Source organism: Ornithodoros turicata, chromosome 8 (assembly GCF_037126465.1).
Source record: "Ornithodoros turicata isolate Travis chromosome 8, ASM3712646v1, whole genome shotgun sequence".
In the NCBI taxonomy this organism is placed as follows: Eukaryota; Metazoa; Arthropoda; class Arachnida; order Ixodida; family Argasidae; genus Ornithodoros; species Ornithodoros turicata.
Window position 1 is genome coordinate 35,976,415 of NC_088208.1, and position 21,798 is coordinate 35,998,212.

Below are 21,798 nucleotides of genomic sequence, written 5' to 3' on the forward strand. Positions count from 1 at the left end.
AGAAAATACATGATTGGTGGATTTACTGTTACTTTAGATTTACTTGCTATTACTGACAGCTCGTCAGGTGGGACAAGTTTTACTTTACATATACGCGACTTACGGGATATCACGCAGGCAGTTGTATCAGAAAGAAACTGATGAAATGCAGTCCTTTTCATGAAAGATTGTTCGATAAGACGCTTCAGTGTTGTTTCTCTTTTTATCAGAAAAAAATATTTGTTAAGGAACCCCAACAACACCGAATATCTTCTGGATGTACGAATAAGTGTTTTAACGGATCCGTAACGTCCGATGAACATCAGAGGGACATCCATAGGACGTACGAATCCGTTGGAACATTATTCGTACATTCATAAGATATTCGGTGTTGTTGTGGAAGGTATTGGGCAAAAATGTTACTCATACAGTATACGCTAATATAGTTTCGGAAGGGGTGAAGAAGTTGAGAACGGATTCCTCTGCGTTTCCCTGATGTCCAATTTTCGTATGCGTCACTTCTGTTATCCAATTTTCATTTGAGCGATTGATTATGTACCGCAAATGTACCTGATTTGCAACGCTTGGTAGTGTTTTTGTGCATCAGTGCAATTCGCTCAACTTTTACAGAGAGAGCCAAAACCATTGTTGCAGAACTTAACTTTTCGATAACCGGTACAGAAAAAAGTACACTCTGACATAATCATGGATGGACGCGGCGTGCGGTTGACGGATTGGCGAATGCCCAGACTGTGCCTAACCTTAACCCTTGCCTCGTTAGGCTTTGAAGCCCAGCCCAATCGCTCAGCGAGGCTGTCAACCGCTCTTTGGTCCTCTCGTACAGTGCACTTGACCCATCTGTCACGCTCGCTTTTTTTTTTTTTTTTTTGCTTCCCACAACAGCCTTGCAACGTCAGTACAGAACGGCATGACGGTCCCCGCGATCTGCATTCTGAGTGTGATTGCAGAGGAGAATAATGAGTGTCGACGTTCCGCCGCGATTTCTGCACTGTGTTGCAATGATTTTACTGTTGCCGTCTCATGTCACTTCGCGGCGACTGTACTCCGAGACAGCGTAAGAGATTGTCACGGGGGCGTATCTCCACAAGCGGGGAATGTAGTCTGCACACTGAGAATAAGGCATGTGAGAAGGTGGCCAACGCAGGGCACCCTGGGAAGCAGATTCGCATGTTCTGCTAATGCGAATATTTTGCATGTTTGCTTTAAAAGTACGTAGATATGTTCGAATTACGTCGTCTGTGACGATTGTTTTCCCTGCATGATCAGCATAGAAGTAACAGTTCGAAAGCATGCGTGCGAACTACATTATGACTGGGAACCGTCACGCGCCAGCCTGAGCCAATCACATGTGTGTCTTTTGATTTGTGGGCGGAGTTCACCAGTAGCAGTAAACATGTCCCAGACAGACTGTCTACTCCTGACATCGTGACGTAACAGGAGCATTTTTGTGCGGCTGAAGAACGGAAAGTTATCCGTCTGTACACCGCGAAGCATCGAAGCCACGAATTCGAATCACAGACATGAGTTGAGCAAACTGTACTGGTTGACCGTTTTATCTACTTTCGATTTGGGACATGTGTGACGTCAATAAACGAGTACACACTCTCCTCTGTATTGGTACCATCAGAACTCATCTCCAAGGGCTGTCAGAAATGTCAAGGCTATGGGGCGCATTTACTCCGGATACGTCAGTCCTGATACGTTTCCCACTAAGTCAAGTCTCTCCTAATACGTTTCTCACCGTGAACACTTGTTCTCCATGTGAATGAGAGATTAAGTAAAAATCCATTGTAAGCTTTCCGCATATCCACATAATTTGGCTCATTGGTAGACACTTGCGTAACCCTTATTTATTTATTTATTTATCTATTCATTCTTTCTTCCTTCCCGCTTGCGTTGTGCGAGAAGCATTCAAAGTACCAATGTATATTTTGTCTTTCATCGTGTCTGTGTGTGTGGGGGGGGGGGGGGGGGGGAGAGGGGACTTTCTCGTGCTTCTATTGAAGACTGGCAGACGGGGGGAAAGCACTGGTTCTCCACGACGCATTTCAAAAATACACAACCTACTTTCTATTGACATAAAAGTGGAATTCCGACCACAGGGGCTGACTCACTAAACCGTCGCAAACCCTCGGCCGGAACATGTTCCTGCTCAGAGGTGTTCATGAACACGCTAGTTGTCTCCGTACAACAATCGGAGCACTGCAACCGTGCAAAGTCAGAGGAGTATCACATACAACGATGCGTGGCATGTTTATGAGACAATGCCTTGCAGAAAGCAAAATGAATGTGCTGTAGGGGACATGGTAGTCTAAAATCAGCACTCCGTGGTTTACCTCATCTCAAATATCCAGGTGTCGCACTATTTCTTTCAAGTAACAAAAACACGTGCAACACATGGTCCACCGTCAAATACAATACTGGCACAACAATTCCAAGCACAGCGGACTTAATATGGGACGGCGAAGTACTGACAGACGATTTTACCTAATCGTGTCCTCAACAGTACATTTAGTACATTTGTTGGGGCGTTGCTCGTGCTGAAAATAAACTCAAATGTTGTTTTCCAACCCTAACTGCCCTCGAGCATGTTATATAGCCCGGGAGATTGCTTTGAAAAGCGACCGTTAAGAGACCGTAAATAATCTGTCATTACGTTTAAATTGAGCTCGTTCAGGGTTCTTGCGTCCTTCTAAAACGCCGTCGAATAGATCGACGTTTTATTCGTTTTATTCTGGGGGCGTTTCGAGACAGTGATCTTGTGTTGCGTGTTCTTGTATCACTGCAATTGTCCGACACTCAGAAACAATGGCAAAGGTACATATATATATACTCTCCGCAAAGCGGACACCGATGTCCAGCACAGTTACAAAATGGGAGAGACTGATGGAGAAAAAGAGAGGATACGGTTTAAAAATGGAAGGTCATGTCGTTAAAGTGCCACTGCGGACTAAAAACAATTGTATTCTATTTATTTCGTATCATTTTATTTATTCACGGTACACAGTATATTTCGCCGAGAGTGGGAGGTGACGCCGGTTCGAATCTCCACACAAGCTGTGCTGTTTGAGGTTTTCCCTGGGTTTTCCCGCCGACTTTCCAGAAGAATGTCGACACAGTTCCCCGGAAGTCTGCCCAGGACGCATACTAACTCCCTTTTCCTCTCACCCACTCCTTCCTGCTGTCCTCTCTCCATCTGTCCACATGGTACGCCTCTCATAGCCACAGTTGCTTCGCGGCGCTAACACAGAATAAAAAAAAACTTCAGTAACATCTACAGAATTACGTCATACGGGTACACGGTATATTTATATTTATAACACAAGGCTAGCATGATTTTAGCGAAACTCTTCACGTGACGAGCCAACGGCACTTAGATACGGAAGGCCTGCTTATTACCTCCTCACCCTTCTTCTCTACGTGGACTCATAAAGTCAGAAATCGTCTGCTACTGCGAATCGCCGTTCTGCGAATTCAAGCACTTTCAAATAATTGCAGCTAACTTAGAACCTGTAGACCCGAATCTGTAGATAAAAAGTTAGACACGCTTTCCAGAAAATCAGTCTCGAGAAAGATATGGAACCGTTTTTTCCGTTTTATTTTAAAGTTTTTCTCGTTTAGTACACGGGTGCGTTCAATCACTGCTCGCAGACGACGGTGGTTCGTCTCCTTGGCAACGACCGCTGAAAGCTCGTTCGAGATTGGCTACCGCCGGTGAAAACACGATCCTGATTGGCTGTCTCTTAGTTGTTACGTCACGTGGACGAGTAAGCAGGATTTCTCTATCTAGTTTGTGTTTTACGAGCCATCCTCTTCCTGCTTTTACAACACGGGGAAGAAAGCTCACATCAGTGTTGCTCCTTTTACAGCGCGAGCAGCATACGCTAATGTGCCAAATTGATCCGGGCCTCCCGGCTGCAAAGCTTTGGTGCCGATATCCGCGGCAAAAAGATTTTTTCCTGATTTCTCCGTCGAATTCTGATGAATAATTCATGCTTCGTGAAACGGGAAGTAACCGAAGCAAAGCGACTTCGACGAGTTTTCCGGGGTGGCTGTTCTTTTATATTGTCCGGCACTCTCGTCGATACGAGGGGGAGGAGGGGAAAAAATACATATAACATATACTACAGAGCATATAAATTATTCGCTTTAAGTTCTGTCTCCGCGAGGTGTCTTTGTGGCGAGAACGTTCAATCGAGAAGAAGAAATTCCGACTGTTATTTGATTGTCGGCGAAATTCTTTTAGGAAGCAGGCGTAGAAAAAGTGCAGAACAAACAACGGCGATTGAGCTTCCGACTGTCTTCCCTTATCCGTTCTTCATGTTTTCCTTTATTCCTTTTTCTTTCATCCTTTGTATCTGCTTAATGTAAGAGTGTCTTCTGCTTTATTGGCGTTTCGTTAAAAAACAAAACAAAAAAAGAACAGTTCTGCTCGTGCGGCAGTCGGAATGGTAAATGAAGGCGAGGAAAAATCGAGAAAAAAATGCGTGATTAACATGCATGGAGACAGAAGCTCCGATCTCTTAATTCGATTAGAGTTAGCCGAGTGCTCAAATAAATTGTTTAATCGACTGGCTAATGTGTTATTCCTGGTGTTGAGTGCGAAAAGAATTGTGGGTAAAACGTGGAAGGTAATACCAAAGGCAAGGCGATCACTGATCTCCATCGCGATCATTGATTCGACGAATCATTCGTCGCAGTTACGTACCCCGTGCTCGTTCGTGGCAATCTAGCAACTAATGGCCGAGAACTAACTGGGCCATTATTTAAGCTAGACTGTGAGAAACGCCGATTCCTTTGCTTTTCTCTTCATTATTCTCACTTATCCAACCCCCTGTCCCTTCTGTCATAATAAGGCGTATTAAGAACTTTCGCGAAAAGTTGCATGAAGTTATATAATTGCAATGTTCGTGCAGTTAACTTCACTCAGAACACAGTATATTTGGTCCTATATACTTCGTTTCGGGCTATTGTATTATTTACACGACGTAATTTTGTATAAAATCCACACACCCCATTGTTTAGGGTGTCGTTCTCTCTGTTCTCCAACTACACTTTATCAACAGCATTGGCACCAGTGCATGACTATGGACTACACTACGGCCATTGAGTAATGCGTGCCTAACTCTACGATCACCGTCATTGAAAAGTACAGGACGCATAGGTGAAAAAAAAAAAAAAAAAGATGCCGAATATCATAATACGACATCAAAGGTTGAACTTAGAAGAACTTAGAAGATTATGGAATATATTCTTAGGCAACTTGAAGCATTTCTTGTGTTTGTTGGCTTGTCTGTTGCAGTTTGAACTGTTACTTTTCATCATGGTAAGACACCAGTGCAAGAGTTTTAGAATAGAGACAGAGAGAGAGAGAGAGAAAGAGAATGACGATAACTAAATATTTCAGTTCAGTCACAATTCTACGCCTTCTCATTATAAGCATATAGATCCTCGTTAATTTCTAGTTCCCTCCAGCTTGTTACACGATTTGAAATAACGAGCACTTTTAAGTTATACCGCTACCATTCAACCACACGTTCTGGACGAGAACAAAGGAGAAAGTAAGCTCGAGTTACTACACTACATTTCACCCGCGGCGCCGATCCCAAAGGAGAAAAAAAAAAGAAATTTAAATTAACCACTTTCGCGCAGAAGTCCATTCTTTTAACCATCTCCTTCGCCGGAGGGAATTGTAGGTTCCGGTGAGGAAAGAGAAAAAAAAATATATCTTGACAGTGACACCATAAATCTTCCGTTCCTCTTTTTGGGCGCCTGTCCAAATAATTTATATACCCTTCTCTTCTATTCTTTTCGTGTAATAGAGAACAGTAAAGGGCCACACGGAATGAGATGTTATCCACTTCGAACGACATGGGGACCGAGTACAATTCTAAGTGGAGCTTAATATTGTATTGCTCCCTTTCCTTCCTCCTTTCCTCCGTCATGGAACATATAGAAGTAATTGACGGATTGCTAGCAGGCATGAACGAGCCAGAAATAGGGATCAATGGCCAAGCCTTGCTCTATGCTTCGTTAATGCTAGAGTGTCATCTGATCCGCGGTCTGATGATATACGGCAAGTGTAAAACCTAGTGCAGTGTGTCAGTGGAGTTGATTTTTTTTCTCTTGTGACATTCATTTACAAGCGAAATTCGAAAGTTATTACTGCGCCTAATAATTATTCGTGGTGTGTTGTGTTTACGAAATAAATTTCTCTCACGTAATTTTTCGCGATGATAGAAACAACACACAAATGCAAACTAATTCGTATAAACACATACTACAATGGCCTTACCCTCTAGGCGTCTAACACTAAGCATGGTTTCCTTCTTTTCTTCTTTTTTTTTTTTCTCATACAACTAATACTACAGCACAAGCCTTCCTGTTTACGGTAAAAGCACACAAATAAAAATTGAAATAATATAACACCTGAATCATAACCGTTGTGCAACCTCAAAAAGTGCGACTGCCGAGAAGCCGAACAGAGTTCAAATCGTTCAATATTTTCAAAAATAGAAACCCATTCCTACGTCGCTGCCAGCTGACTTGAGAAAACTTCGCAAGTAGTGCTGCTCTCTCGTCTGTCTTTCTTAGGTTCCGTTTGAGCCCGTCTTTGAGCGTTTGATCCTTCTGCAATGTCGACTTCTCTTGTCGTTTTATCTGCACTAGAGGCACGGGCAATAAACTCCCAAAGCACACACTTTCAGACCTTCCTTACGGACAGCAGTGAAAGGGGAGGAAATGTTTCCTTCCGAATGAGCCCACATCGAATGGTTTGTTTACTTTTCGCACAATTGACTCCTTCTATGCCGTTTGTAGACTTTGTGATGCAACACGTGACTGTATCCGGAGTGTTAAGCAACTTTAATGTTGAGCAACTGGTCTCTATCTGATGGCATGCAGTCCGTTCTGTAATGACACCAAGTCGTTGGGAAAAGGAGAGGCGGCTTCGCAAAGACTTTATCCGAGAAGGAGCGTAATGCGGGTGCAGCAACTAAACGTAGGGATAGGGGACAGGTCTTAACCTTTTCTGTGTCACGTGTACCTGAGAGGACCAATGAGAGACTGCTTCGCGCACGTCACTTTGCGGGCCATGTTGGCATATCTATCCAGGAATTTCGAGACCTACTTTCATATCGCTATACGGGCTAATGCAAAAACCGGGTCCGGCCCAAGCAACACAAGATCTTGACCCAATATTGGGCCAATATTGCCAATGTCGGCCCATTATTAGACCAATATTGGTAATATCGGCCCAGTATTGGACCCAGATTGGACCAATCTTGTGCCAGTATTGCAGTATTGGTCCAATATTGGGCCAAGATGTTGTGCTGCATGGGGGATAGCTAGCGGTGACGTCACTTTGCTGGTATCCAATTGCATATACACAATTACACTTAATTACAATTACAATATTCCTCCTCTCGTTCCTCCCTGTGCGCCCTCTCTACTGCTAATGTTCACTGACGAAAGGCGATGGCCGTTTTTTTTTCTGTAAAAAGCATGTAAATATCTGGCACTTGACCTCTTTTATTTCGTAAACATTACAAGATAATAGGGAAATTCAACATCAAGGGGGAGGGGGTGCACTGAACACACGAAAGACTTAGACACGACAAGCACTTTTACTGCAACTGAAGGGATCTTTCTTGTGTTCTTTGATGTTGACTTATGCCTCACCGACCATCCCAGCTTTCCTTTGTAACTGAGATAATACGAAGTTTTACAATAGGGCGCCCGCCTCCTTTTAGGGCTCTAAAGAAACAAGAAGTCACAGCGCATCGCACAAAACATTGTTTGGGTCCTTGACATGCGCTGTAACGATCCCTCTTATTTGTCCCAAAACAAATGGGTGCCCGGTTCCTAAAACTGCCTATTGTTTTATAGGTAGGAGGCTGATGTTGAGTGTAACGTCCAGTCTTGTGCGAAGATGAAGTATGCGATGATAAATGACAATGAGAAGGATGGAACTTGGGACGACGCCCGTTTTCTTGAGCATGTGGCATTGACGCATTTTCCACAAATATTCTTTAGCCCCGCCTCCGTCGGGATAAACGCCGTTTTTCAATGCGCATGCGCGAGCGATTTTGCTGCCAACAACTGCAAATTACGAACATTTCTTTTGAGACCGTAATCTTATTTCGTGACAAATATTTCTACCTAAATTACGTGCGAAAATGTACGATCACTCAACGAGGGCTCTGCTTGTTCTTTTCATGTTGCAGGAGTTATGGTGATGAAGGATCACTGAATGGAGGGAAGTGAATCATGAAAATCAAGAAGAATCTCCCGCTGCGTTGGCCTTTGCCCCGAGATACGCCTCAAGAGAATACATGGTGAGCCATCTGTAACAATTTCGGCTGCGTTTTCTTCCCGTCCCGATGTCACCGTACACCTGTAATTTATTTTTGCGCGTCCCTCGAGGAATCTGCTTTATTTTTTTATGTGTGGGTGTGTATTTTTGATACTTACTCTTAGTACACTACTAAAAATGACTTTGTTGACCTTGAGAGCGGGAACTACGCGGGTACTTCGTGTTTTTTTTACTGTCAGGTTTCTGTGGTTGACGTATTGGAGACCTCGGACTGTGACCTTTTTGGGGCTGGCGTAGGTCGCACTGAGTGGTCTAGCGGCCCGCATGTGGACGTGGGGAGTTTTTCTTGTAGTTTGCCCAATGTAAGGTGGTAGGTTCCATTCCTACCTCCGGCTGTGCTATCTGAGGTTCCCCCGATTTTCCGAAGACTTTCGAGACGAATATCGGCACAGGTTGCCCTGAAGCCTGCCCAGGACGCATACTTACTCCTCCCTGTCCCCCCACCCCTTCCTGCTGACCTCTTCCCGTCTGTACGCCGCTCATAGCCCCAGTTGCTTCGCGGTGCTAACACGGATCAAGGGAAAAAAAATTCACTTCTGTTGCGTAGTACCAACAGAACGGCAAATAGTTGCTCTAGAACAAAAGGTATTTTAAGAACAAAGCACATTCGTCTTCACACCAGCGACAATAAGCGGGAAAACGTGGGTTACAAAATGAAATCTGCATTTGAGAGGGGAATAAAACGCGAGACATCTCTCGCGTGAAAAGCTTGAAAATGACGTTCGGAATGCGATGGCACAAAATGGCTCTATTGCGAAGGTATTTCCGCGCGTGGTCACACATCATCCACTGGCATTCCACTTGATAATGAATCTTCGGCGGGGGCCCCCCAGCGACAGGATTGCCCGATCTCGTTTCAGCGACCCACTGTTGCCGTTTTTAACCTACTCTTGCACACATTCATTTTTTTCCTCTCGCTCCTCTCTCTAGAGCAACCAATGTCCAAGCAAACATTAACACGGAGCACGGGAGAGTGAAGACCGTTGGAACATGATGCATTGGTGCCACGTCTCAACGTCAATATGTTTCATCGGACTTGTAAGTTCCATTTCTCGTTTTACAGCGATAGCGGTTAAGTGAGGCAGGAGTCTCGCACTCCACGGTGCGCGAGTGGTGCATGTGTCGCGTTAAGTGAATGGGGTCTGAAAAACTCGCGCTCCTGCTTAACGCAACCAATGTCGGTGTACGATTCTTCCGCTTCCCACCGGAAGAGCATCACCGAAAAAAGCGGGACCTTTGGATTTGCGCCGTTGGGCGCATGAAGAAAGATGGTTCCGTGTGGATGCCGACGAAGAACTCGCGCGGTCACGCTCTGAGTCTCCAACATCTTTCTCTTTGCCGGTGCTGGCGCATGCGCTTTGAAGCTTCTCGCAATGCCTGCAATGTGTTGCGTCAAACTGTACGAACGTCGCCATGGTCATTGGCATGAAAACGTGGCATGTTATGAATATGCCTTAGCGAGTTTTCGTGTGCTTTCGGGTTGCATCAAGTGTTGTCCGCTTTCACAGGAGCAGGCTGTACCACTCTAAACAAATGTTATGCTGTTATAGTCATGTTATAGCTAAGTCCATGTGATGTCCATGTGAAGTCCACTCCGTCATTTCACCGCCAGGAGCGACGCATATATGGAAATGCTCCAATGCACGTGGGTTAATACTCGTATGTGAGTGGAATGACGATGACAAAGATGAGATACACATGCACATGACAGAACACATAGCAAATGAGAGACTATACATATAAGGAGGCGTCGTAACTGTCGATACCACCAGCTCCTGTGGCATAGTGGTTACGATAATCGCTTTCCACGCCGACACTGGGAGGTGACACGGGTTCGAATCCTGTCTCCGGCTGTGCTGTCTGAGGTTTTACCTGGGTTTTCCGAAGACTTTCCAGACAAATGTCGACACAGTTCCCCCTGAAGTCGGCCCAGGGGGAACGCATACTAACCCCCCTGTCCCGCACTCCTCCCTGCTTTCCTCTCTCCATCTATCCACGTCTGTACGCCGCTCATAGCCACTGTTGCTTCGCGGCGCTAACACTGAATATATATATAAAAAACTGTTGATACCAGCAGTTCGTGCAACTGGTCACGTGATGTAGTGCGATGAGCGGCCGGTAGACGTCAAGAAGTTATGAAATAAGAGCGTGCATTGACGGTGCTGCTCCATTGGCGGTGCTGAAGTTGAATGGCCTGTTGTTGTAGATTAAACTATACGCCGGCAACATAACCTTTCTATCTGAGTTACGGTACCTTTAAAAAAGTACGAGTTAATAGATAGTTTAGCGTAAATGTAATAGATAGTAGCGTTAATAGATAGCGTACGTAAGGGATAGCGTTAGTGGTTCTGCGCACTGCACGAAGCTCTTTCTGTTATGGGCGCGCGCCCAACCACCAACGCTATCCTCTCCATACGCAAAGGAGATTGCTTACGATGTACTAAAACCCTCTATTAACTTGTATCTTTACTTATCCCCGCAGGTGGCAGGATCTCTGGCGACCTCGCTTTTTGAGAAGAGGGTTGGTACCTGCCGGATGGAGCATAAGTTCTACTTCCCCTCGGAAATGTTCAACCAAGTTACGTGTGCAAGGTGTTACAATTACATGGCCAACCTGGCTTTCAAAAACGGATCCCGCCTCATGTGAGTTATTATACCTCATAAAGCCTCAGTGAAGGCAAGGAATTTGTTTCTCGTTCTTTGTATGATGTTGCCCCCAGTTCAGCTTCTGGGACTTTCAAAAATGTTGCCTATAGAAAACCATTTGTTCTCATTGCGTGACTTCTACATTTTTGTGTAACTTTATTGAAGTTGCTGCCGCCGGACTCTAATATCCCTGTCACACAGGAAACTGAATGTAATGTCTATTTCCATGTCACATATTTTTATGTATTTTAGAGTTCGTTCTTATCGAATTTAAATGCTGGTAGCCTGCCGTGTATCGCGAACATGTTGTAAAGAAACACGGTAGAAATTTCATAGGTACACGATACACGAAATCTAATTGTTCAGATTTTTGCATGTTTATGTAGATAGCGTTTAGCTTCTTCCTTTCGAATGTTTCGTTCTTTTTTCTTTTTTGCAGAAAAGCCCACCTTAAAGCACATCAGGATCTGATATGCGGCACGAAGTCACACCTATCACATACTGTTAAATCTGTTATTCTGAAATGCGCTAAGCCCATGGGCGAATCACAGCGAAGGCAATGATATGGTGCCCCATGCGAAATGTTCTACAGTATTTCATATATAACAAAAATCAGTGTCAGAAGTTCACGAAATATCTTGTATGCGCTCTCAGTCTAATTCATTGTTTGTGAATACAGGTACTGTTGGCCGGGTCGTCTGTGCAGCAGCACAACTAGTTGCCGTAGCAACGACACTTCTCAGTGTTTTGTGCCCTATTCGAACCAGAGTGATCATATTGTCTACGAGAGTTTCAAGAGTCGCCTCTACGCTGAACGGTGGGAGTCTTGTTGCCGTGCTGCGAGGCAGTGCTGTAATGAGATGCTCCAAGAGCAGCTGAACCCTCTCCAAGGTAAGACAGGATATTATTTACTGGTTTTCAACGGTGTGAATTCGCCACCTTAAGGTAGTACGTATAAAAATAAGTAGTAGTAAAGGATGTGTCGGGAAAGTTAAGGGCTGAAGACTTCACACCTTACACGTTGTACTCATATGTACTAAATGTTGCTAAAGGTTAGTACTTCATCGTTATCCGCCGGCCTCGGTGGTTCACTGGGTAACGTGTCCTCCTGCTGATCCCAAGAGGACGATTGCAACTTGGCGGAAGGGTACAAGTTGCTCAGACACGCAGTCTTCCGCGAGGGACGTTAGATGTGGTGTACCGTGTGTCGAGATTTCGGCACACGTTAAACAAACCCTCAGGTGGGCAAAAATAATCTATTTACGTGAGCTGATGGAACAATGTGTGCTCGGTTTGCTCAGATGTGTTCAGCTATCAAAAGCTAGTTAAACAAGCGCATACATCTACTTGCGTTCCTGAAGAACGCCGTAAAATGTACCCCCGGAGAAATTCTACTGCAGCGCCATCAAGTGTGTTCTATAGGGCTCCTGTAGTTTCGGTGTCCGGACGCACTATTTGTCGCGGCGTAGTAGAGTGGCTCGGCTAGTTGCTGCTGCCAGTAGGAAGAAGTGCTGGGCAGTGATTGCGCTATAATTTTATTCTTTACATAATTTTTTTACGAACAGCTATTCAATCTCCGATCTTCAGCCCCACCGATAGCATAGCTGTGAACAATGTCTTCTGAGGACGATGCAATATAATCTTCTAATCTACAACGGTGTCTGGAACACCCCCGGTCACCCTCAAGAACAAATGACCTATTATGTATTTAGATACTATGTATATTACATATTATGTATTCAAAATAAAAATGTAAACGAAATACGGCACATACTGAAGCAGAATGACATCAGCGCGTAACAGGATACACGCTCATGTCAAACCCAGTCATCCAATAAGCCATTTTCTCGTAGCCTGACATCTTAAAACATTGTCAAGTTTAGGCGGTGTCATTGCTGTCAGAGCTGCCAGCAATAGTTTGCCCTCTCCCCATATTTTTTTGTTTTTCTACTTTCGCAACTGTCATAATCACCGACAAATCTGTCATGTAGAAGATGTGAAACTTGGTTGAACGTGGTGCGGAAACTAGTGCGTGGTGTCTGAAAAAAAAGAAAAAAAGAAATCACTATTCAACGCCAGATGCGACGTAAACCGTTATGATAGCTTCGCCTCACTGCCACTGGCTGAGGGAAAGGAAGATTCCGTGTCAAACCCCAGTTTTGAAAATGTCTCGTTACACTCTGTGAAGTAGTGAACAGTGCTTCATCAGTACACTCCAGTGGCACGGTCTGTCATGCGGTCACTTCAATAATCTCGGAAAGGATCTCAGTGTAGGATTTTCTTACTTTTGGGGTTATTGCTTTACGATACGAGATGCAGAGTAGTAATCTGGAGGGATGACTCAGAACGAAAGCGGGTTCACAGAAGGAGGTCTCGATCTTAAAAGTGTAACAAGTACGTGAAATGTTTCAGTTGAGGCTTTATCAGTGCATAATTACATAGATTCGGCCTCTACGGGACATTCGCTATTTTAATGACTGAATTGTGTGTAACAAAAATAATGTGACAATGTTGCTGTGGGACTATGCGACTGTGACAATCATGACAACACACACAGATCAGAGCTAAGCAACATCGATCATCTCAACCAGGTTGAGATGCGTGAATAGTTTGGTATATGAATTGATTCTGTACCAAGAAACTAGTATATGTACCGGACTCTGATTAACGGACGTGTAGTATCGATATAGAAACAAAACTTTCGGTGCCAAATTCGTTTTTAGTCTGTGCTCTGCAGTGTTTATCTAGGCATGGAAGAAGGCAGCATTTCGCAAAGATGTCTTGGGGAAAGTGGTTGTCAGCAGTTAAGCTCGTAAGGTCATATTCTGAAGAAGTAGAAATAGTCGCTATAATAATTATCCACTCGATCAGTTTATCTGTCCTATGGCGCCTGTGTAAAAGCTTACGCTGTTGTATCGTCCGATTTATTAAGTGGAAGTACTCACCACAATGCCGAAGGCATGAGCACGGACATTGGTAAGCATGGGTTCCTTGATGACGAAGAATATTGGATAAACGTTTCCATCATAAAAAGCTACATAACCATTAATATCCTTTAATTACGGTATCATGCGCCACATTCTAACACATGCTATTCTAGGACATTGTGAACCGCCACCATCGCGAACGTAGTCTTAAGTTCACAGTAAAATTCAGAAATGCAGTTCGATAAGCATCATCCGTCCCTTGCTTCCAACTCGTTGTTGCGAACCACACACCCGATAACACGAAGGGCAAGGGCAGAAAACATTTCCCTTTGCATCCATAAAGGCGTGTTCCCAATCCGACGCTACGGATACGTTTGGCATTCATGCGTGGAAAACAAATCCAAAGCCTGCTGCAGCTGATCCTCATCATCAGAGACGAAACAAGGGGAAAAATGTTTGAACTGGGACAACCACACGTGTTACATACAACAATAGCAACGATACCTCGTCAAAATTTGCATTTGCGTGAATGTTTTTGCCTGCTCAACATTTGGCTTTCCTGTGCCGCTGTGTTTTTAGTTCAATTTGTTTTTCATTTTAACAAAGAGGGGCCTTAAGAGGCTGTATGTATGCAACGTTTACGCCGTTTCGGTTGAAAAAAAGTCTGTTATGACGTGTTTTTTTCGGGAGCACAACAACAATGGGTACAGGAACGGCTGGTGTGCACTCGTTTGGAATGTGTCGCTGTTCTGCAAGTCAACTTCACATAGCGCTTACAAACGCGACTTCCCATATCTCTGTTGCTAAAGTTTTCTTCACGTCATGGTTGCAAGCGATAGGTGAAGCCGACTTGCTGTTTGTGTGCTACTGCTTTAGGGTGCGCTTCACCTAACGCTTGCGAACATAAGGTGAAGCCCGCTTTCTGAACGAAAGCTTCAACAGAAACGATGCTGGTTGTTTTAACAGAAACTGTTCACGTGATGGCAGTTGTTGAATTAATGACAACTGCTTTCATGCGTAGCGGGAGCAATGAAATGAGCGGGTATAATTCGAAAATGGAGAAAGACGAATTGCGTCAAATTTTTGAGATAATGTTTTATGTTATTACCGTTAATGTTGTTGCGGCCCGCAATAGCAAGAGGTTGCTGTACCCATGTTACCTACCTGTAATGTGTGCATTGCATCGCTACGTGCAACATCTCTTTCAATGTCTGTGGTTCAAATACCTGTGCCAGTGCTTCTTTAGATTAAAAATAAGAGTGCTAACGAGATTCTACCCGCTTACAGTCCATCCTATCCCATCAAGCACTGCGCCTATACGTTGCTTAATGCGTAAAAATGGCCCCCTGCGACTGTCATCGTGCAGAGAGAAATCAAACTCTGGGTGGCGTTGTAAAGCGTGCTTCACGGCATCAAGAGTAATACTGCAGAGAGAAGAGCTGCTTTTACCGCAAAAACTTCTTTGAATATATGTTTAGCTACAAATAGTTTTCCTTTGCGTTATGTATAACAGCATCAAGCTTATTTTTAAACAGGAATGAACAAATGAATGAGGAAGGTTGAGCTTTCCTTTTTTCCGTTTTTGAGCGATTATTTCCCTGAAAGAGGTTGCTAAGAAGTAATTCAGCTTTTTATATTTTACTGATATGAACGTTAATACTGGATTATTTATTATCTATTGTTATTTAGTATTTATTAGACCATATTATTTATTGTGCAATGCTTTACATCTCAATGGTTACTAAAAACCGTTGCATTGCGTTTCTGTGCAGAGGGACTTCACTGTCCGGCGACATGGGATGGCTGGACTTGCTACAGGGACACTCCTGCAGGAACAACTGTCCAGAAGCCGTGTCCCTTCCACGCTTACTACATCACGGAAAGGCCACAATGCATCAGTAGGTTTCACGTACAAATTTATTTATTACGAGTTAATTATGTTAAATATGGTCACTGCATAGTTTTCACTTTCATTTATTACTTCAGAAACATCAAAGAAAATCTGCTGGGACAACGGAACGTGGTACCACAGCCAGGAATATAACAAAGAGTACACTTTCTATGACTGCGGTTCTCTAGAAGTATGTTCTCTCTCTCTCTATCTCTCTCTCTCTTTGTGCTGCTTATCACGTTTTGGGTCGCGTTTCTGCATACGATGTAATTGCAAGGAGGAGTTACTTTAGACTGTATAGAATTTCAAATGTGTTCGTCTCTTATGACTGAAGTTACTCATTAGACACGAAGCCACTGCACGGCGTCTCTTTCAAGTGATATTTTCAAAGCGGGGGGGGGGGGGGGGAGAGGGCTGTGTAATGGAAGGTAAGCAGACGGGTGCCTTGCTATAGTGAATTATTAAAGGACGTTACGTGCTCACAAGAACCACGCGTAATGCTTCGAGGGAAGGTCATCACTATTATGGCGCTAATGTCGTCTAAAGAGACACCGTCGTACGCTGGCTAATTATTATAGGTCCCTAATCATTACCCGTATGCCTGCGTGCTTGTAGGATGGCTATTGGGCGTTTGTAAGCTCGGCGCAATGTGCGATCGGCTTTTTAAGCAGCGTGAATGCATCTGCGCTGAGCATCATCCGATGAGATGCATATTCGTTTCTTCAGTAATAAAATACGCATATTTAAACAAAAGCACAAACTGGACAGGGACTAATAGGACACAACGCACATGCGCTGTACATATTGTCAACTTGTTTTCTTAGTCTCTTCTGTGTTTGCGTTCTTTTTTTTTTAAATATGTATCAAGAGCAAATCACCCTATTCTATATTTTGATATGACATATTTATCTTAACCTGCAAAATTGAAATACTACTTTGCTCCTCGAAATGTGGAGAACTTCGGGATAGCCCTTCCCTTTCAGGAAGTAACACCCGATCCGAAATTCGTAGCAGGTTTAGCAATGGCTTCTGTTGTAGTTCAAAAGTTAGCTATGCTGTCACGTTCTAATCTCTTTTTTTTTTCCTTTTTACCTTTCAGTACCACCGGTCTATGACAGTATTTTCCATCGTATTACATTCTTTGTCTGTTATTGTCCTCGTGCCAGCTATCATCATTTTCTCCATTTACAAGTACGTAAGAAATCTGAATGTAACAGACGAGCGCACACTCGAAATACTTCGCGCATACTTCGAAAGCTAGTCCGTGGTATCACTAAACGTGACAAATTTGCACGTTACAGGCAACTTCAAGTTCATCGCATTTCGCTGCACAAGAATTTCTGCGTGGCCATGGTGCTGTACGACATAAGCGTTATCCTGGTCGACTCTCTCTTCATTCTGGACCACGTGAACGAGGAGAAGCAAATACGCGTCAACCAGAATCCAGTATGTAGTACCATCTTTTGAGAGCCAACGTAATCCCAAAGGATTTTTGTCTTCACTTCAGAAGCTTTGCAAATCTCTCTTCCCGTAGGCAGAACAGACAGAACGGTCTCTGCACTAGTGTTGTGTCCCGTTTCTGTGTTTTTTAAATAGGCGTTGGCCAACATTGCTTTATTTCATAAAAAATCTATTGTGGTCTCAGTGAAGCGAGTTTACGTCAAACAATTAAGATCGTCTATATACGATTCAGGTGCGAAAGAAGAAATATAGCTCAATCCAGCTGTAGGAAATAACAAGCACTACAAAGAATGAAGTATATCAAACCCATTTAAACGAGTGTCGCTCATGTGTGTCGTTCATTGAATTGTTTTTGAGTTGCTTCATTCTTTGATGCAACTACTATTTTAATCCTCTTTCGTTCTTCCTCCCATAGGACCTTTGCAAAGTGTTGTACACTTTGTCACGGTACTTTCGGCTTTGTCAGTACGCCTGGATGTTCTGCGAAGGTTTCTATCTGCACAAACTCATTGCTTCTGCTTTTGCCGAACAAAAATCTCTTCTTGTATTCTACGTCATTGGCTGGGGTAAGTTTAAACGACCTGTCCACCCCATTCTAATTATTCTTATTATCTTACCATTCTTTTTATTGGCTTAGACGACTGGTAAATAGATTAGCGCAGGTGTCATTCTTTCTTCTTGTTTTACAGGGTGCCCTGCTATATTTGTGTCCATAAGTTCCATTCTGAGAGCTCTTCGCGTCGGTCATCCGTAAGTAAACGATTCGTTGTGTTAAATTCAATTTCAATTCATTGAATTTCATCATCTCCCCCTCGATGAATAATAAGCAGAAAGCAGCGTGCGTTTTGGCAATGGAGATGGGGTAAAAAAGAAAACACACTACTCCACTACGCTTAAAGCCGCATGCTGAGGCAAAGAAGTAAAAGTAATATAAAAGTAGGAGTAATAAAAGTAGTTGTAATAATAAAATAGAATTGAAGAAATATATGTGTTACTGGGGCTCTGATCAGTTGCGGTACCGAACAAAAAAAAAAAACAAAAACAAAAAAGAAACGGCCAGAGTGCTTAAGCTGGAACACCCAACCGCAAATATACTTTGGGCCCGATACTAAGTGCCCAAAACCGTCAGAATACACATTCCGCGAAGACTGCAGGCGACTGCGCGCGACAGTCTTACTTGTAGACGAGTACAATGCTAACACACATGACTATGTGGTTTTCATATCTTTGAAGCGTCTACATTTAATGAAGAGATCCATCTTCTTTTCCATTTCAGAGAGCAATCTAGGTAAGACCCTTTAACGTAAGGTTCATCCACTCTGGGTATCGAGGCATGCTTTGAGTGCAAACAGTATCGGTCACCTTAGTGCCTCATCCCTGTCGCACAAGCTGAAGCGTAGACAGATGGAAGATTCGCGAGCAGCACAATGTACTGAATGTCCAGTCCAATAGGGGTGGACGGGTAGGTGGAAGGCCTTGAGCAGGCTCGTGAAACTAAATAACATTGATAAGACACGTACCGTCCACCCCTATCGCATTCGACTTTCAGTACATTGTGCTGCTTGGGTTAGGAACGCACGTTTAGCAGCGCATCAGGAGGTAGCATTGTTGATGATGCATGCAAACAGGTGCACAACGAAGACTATTAGTAGCAGAGGGCAGAAAGGGTGAAGACATCGTGGTGATCAGACATTTCAAATAATTGATACGCCTTTATGTCATCTAGTTAGATTTTAAAAACTGTCGTCAAAGCACACATTCAAATGGTATTCCCTGGCCTCATACACTGGTAGTGGATGAAACTTTTAATGTGTATGCGCTGTTACGGTTGTATGGCATGCATGGCGCTGCGTTGGACTCGCTTTCTCTGCATCAAGTGTTTGTATTGCTGGAATGCTCTGGGAATGGTCCTGTGTGTATGCGTTGATACGTCTTCGATTAGTATTTCTTACATTTCTCGTAAAATTTCGTCTGTCATGTAATAAACGGAATATAACACGACTACGCAGTTTCACATAGGGACGAGAAGCACCGAATTCTACTGAAATGTTAATACCGTCATATGTTGGGTATTGATAAATTAATCGTGGTATTCTGCGCAATATAAACAAATATGCTCGTCACAGGTTAATCTGCAATAAAAAGAAAGAAAAAATCCGGATTCCACTTAACTGTACTACAACTGAGCTTTCGTGGCTTTCTTTCGGGTTGTGTCGACGTTCTGCAAGTCAGCTTTTCCTCGCGCTTAATAGCGTTGTGTGAAGCACACTTTACGAGGTTCATGAAAATCCGTTCGGACGTCATTGTTAGCAAACTTTTGAGTCAGAGCGTGAGTAAGTATGGCTTTATAGAATGCATGAACCGTGCATGTTTAGATGTGCACCATTCGGTATCTCTGGGGAGAGTGAAGTGGCGATGAGGGCCCATTTTGCGTGACAGTTTTAACGAAATGTAGTTTCTTTAATCTTACGACATGTGTTTTCTTCTCTTCCCGCGGAACGCTGATTGCGTTCGCGGTTAACGTCTAGAAATCTTGATAACATTCTACTGTCCACTTCTCCGCGATGCTAACTACCCGACTGGGACTTGCACCCGTTAGCGGTTCAGGTTGCCGCGCTACAGCACTACGCGCACCATTCTTTGGTTTTTCATTCGTCGTTCATTACACAATGTGTTAATTTTAGGCTCGATCGCGCAAGCTACCTCCCGTTCCAAAAGAAGCCACAGCATCCACCCATCCATGCCCATATAGGGATCTACGCATGGAACGGGGTATTATTTATTTAGACGCTCCTGGGGAGGATATGAAGAAGTGGGAGTGTGTTATCAAGCTCCTCACTGGAATACTGAGCTCTCTTGGAGGAACGCCGTTGGTAATCAGCGGTCCGTCTGCCATAATAGCGGAAAGATTGAATACGCTCTTGTTCCTTTAAGAAAGAAGTGTAGGTCAAAGTTACGCCATAACCTCGTGTTTCGCTCTCTCATTCTTGGAGCTTGTAGTTCTTATTTTCGCTGGTTGTTCATTGGTTGTTTGTTGTTGCTTTTGTTTGTTTCTTGTCGTGGCTGCGGAACAGCGCATTTTTGCTAAGGCATCGTTGTTGTGATGCTTGACTGCACCTTCTTTCTGGTTTGGTTGCTGTGACTAATGAATGATAATTCTTCTTAGTTGCTGGATGGACAACGTGGAAGGATATAATTGGATCACTTTGGCGCCTGGTCTTTTTTGCCTATTTGTAAGTATTTCGATAACAGCAAGGGCATGAGTTGTTACTATGTGCGAACATCAATTACATGATCATCAAATACCATTATTATCAAGTTAAGAAATCGGAAATTAAGTTGTTGTTGTTGTTGTATCACTGTGTTCATCAAAAGAAAACAGCTCAGTCCAGCTCAAGGATGTATCGGAATGACAAAAGAAACAACACACATACATCATTTTATATTTATTTTCGTTTTAACTTTTTTACTTTTCTTCGTTTTATAAATGAACAAACGTAATTTTAATGAGTGACAGGTTTTTGTGCTGACTGTGCACAAGAGTTTGTCACTCATAAAAATTGTTTTCGGCTGCTTTATTATTCCCGCTTCAATGCAAAACGTTGCAACATTCAGTTTCAGTTTGTGCAAGCTCGTGCAAGCAAAAGCTTGTACCATGAGAAATCTACAACCGTCTTCAGTGCTTTTGTTTTTGGGATCTTCAACGACGGCCTTAACTGCCAGTTTTCGTCTACATGCATTATAAGAAACTATATCGCCGACATTCGTGTTGTTAAGTTTAGAACATACTTTCGGTGTCGTATATTTTATGGAGTTGCGGCGGCGTCCAGCGCAGAAAGCCTATGAGTGAGAGTGGCTACCTGCTGAAGCTGATTGGAGCCCGCTTCCATGCTAAAGCCACTGAAAGCATGGCTGTGATTCGCGGGGTTCCTGAGGGCTATGTCAAGTCTGCTTGCGATCAGGCCTTGCTTAGTGTAGATGGCGTTGTCGATGGTTTCCGTGTAGAACTTCTCAATTCACTCGAAATACTGTCCTTCACTTTGGCTTCTGTTTGCAGGCCAACTTCGTGTTCCTCTGTAATATAATACGAGTATTGGTGACCAAGCTCAGGAGTACACACGCCAACGAACCTAGCCAGTTCCGGTAAGTAGAACAAACGTTTGAAATCACAAAGGCCTCAGATAGGTAGTGCCCCATTGGACCCTTGAGATGCTGCCATAAATAGATCAATGGATCTGCCAGTTGAGAAAGGGAAGGAGCTTGACACTAGTGAGCACAGAACTTACTAGATCTACCTACTAGATGGTAGATGCACCTGTTGGTGATCGTTGAGCACATATTAGGTTTATGTCGGCACAGTTCCCCCTCAAGTCTGCCCAGGACGCATACTAACCCCCCCCCATCCCCCGCTCCTTCCTCTTGTCCTCTCTCCACCGGCCCACATCTGTACGCCGCTCATAGCCATAGCTGCTTCGCGGCGTTAACACGTAATAAAAAAA

The 21,798-nt window shown here is 43.7% G+C and overlaps 1 protein-coding gene across 8 annotated transcripts in view; it reads left to right on the top strand.

Annotated features, from left to right (window-relative positions):
* The window catches only part of LOC135367145 (calcitonin gene-related peptide type 1 receptor-like), a 135,964-nt gene that overhangs the window by 106,840 nt on the left and 7,326 nt on the right, over window positions 1–21,798 (top strand). For all 8 annotated transcript variants that reach the window (XM_064600263.1, XM_064600264.1, XM_064600262.1 and 5 more), the window contains 12 exons: window positions 8,226–8,336; window positions 9,305–9,412; window positions 10,857–11,017; window positions 11,700–11,911; window positions 15,720–15,845; window positions 15,934–16,028; window positions 16,938–17,029; window positions 17,140–17,284; window positions 17,715–17,865; window positions 17,989–18,049; window positions 20,466–20,532; window positions 21,357–21,442. In XM_064600263.1, the coding sequence (XP_064456333.1) occupies window positions 9,365–9,412; window positions 10,857–11,017; window positions 11,700–11,911; window positions 15,720–15,845; window positions 15,934–16,028; window positions 16,938–17,029; window positions 17,140–17,284; window positions 17,715–17,865; window positions 17,989–18,049; window positions 20,466–20,532; window positions 21,357–21,442 (1,244 nt within the window). In that variant the 5' untranslated portion in view covers window positions 8,226–8,336; window positions 9,305–9,364. The remainder of the gene's footprint in view (window positions 1–8,225; window positions 8,337–9,304; window positions 9,413–10,856; window positions 11,018–11,699; window positions 11,912–15,719; window positions 15,846–15,933; window positions 16,029–16,937; window positions 17,030–17,139; window positions 17,285–17,714; window positions 17,866–17,988; window positions 18,050–20,465; window positions 20,533–21,356; window positions 21,443–21,798) is intronic.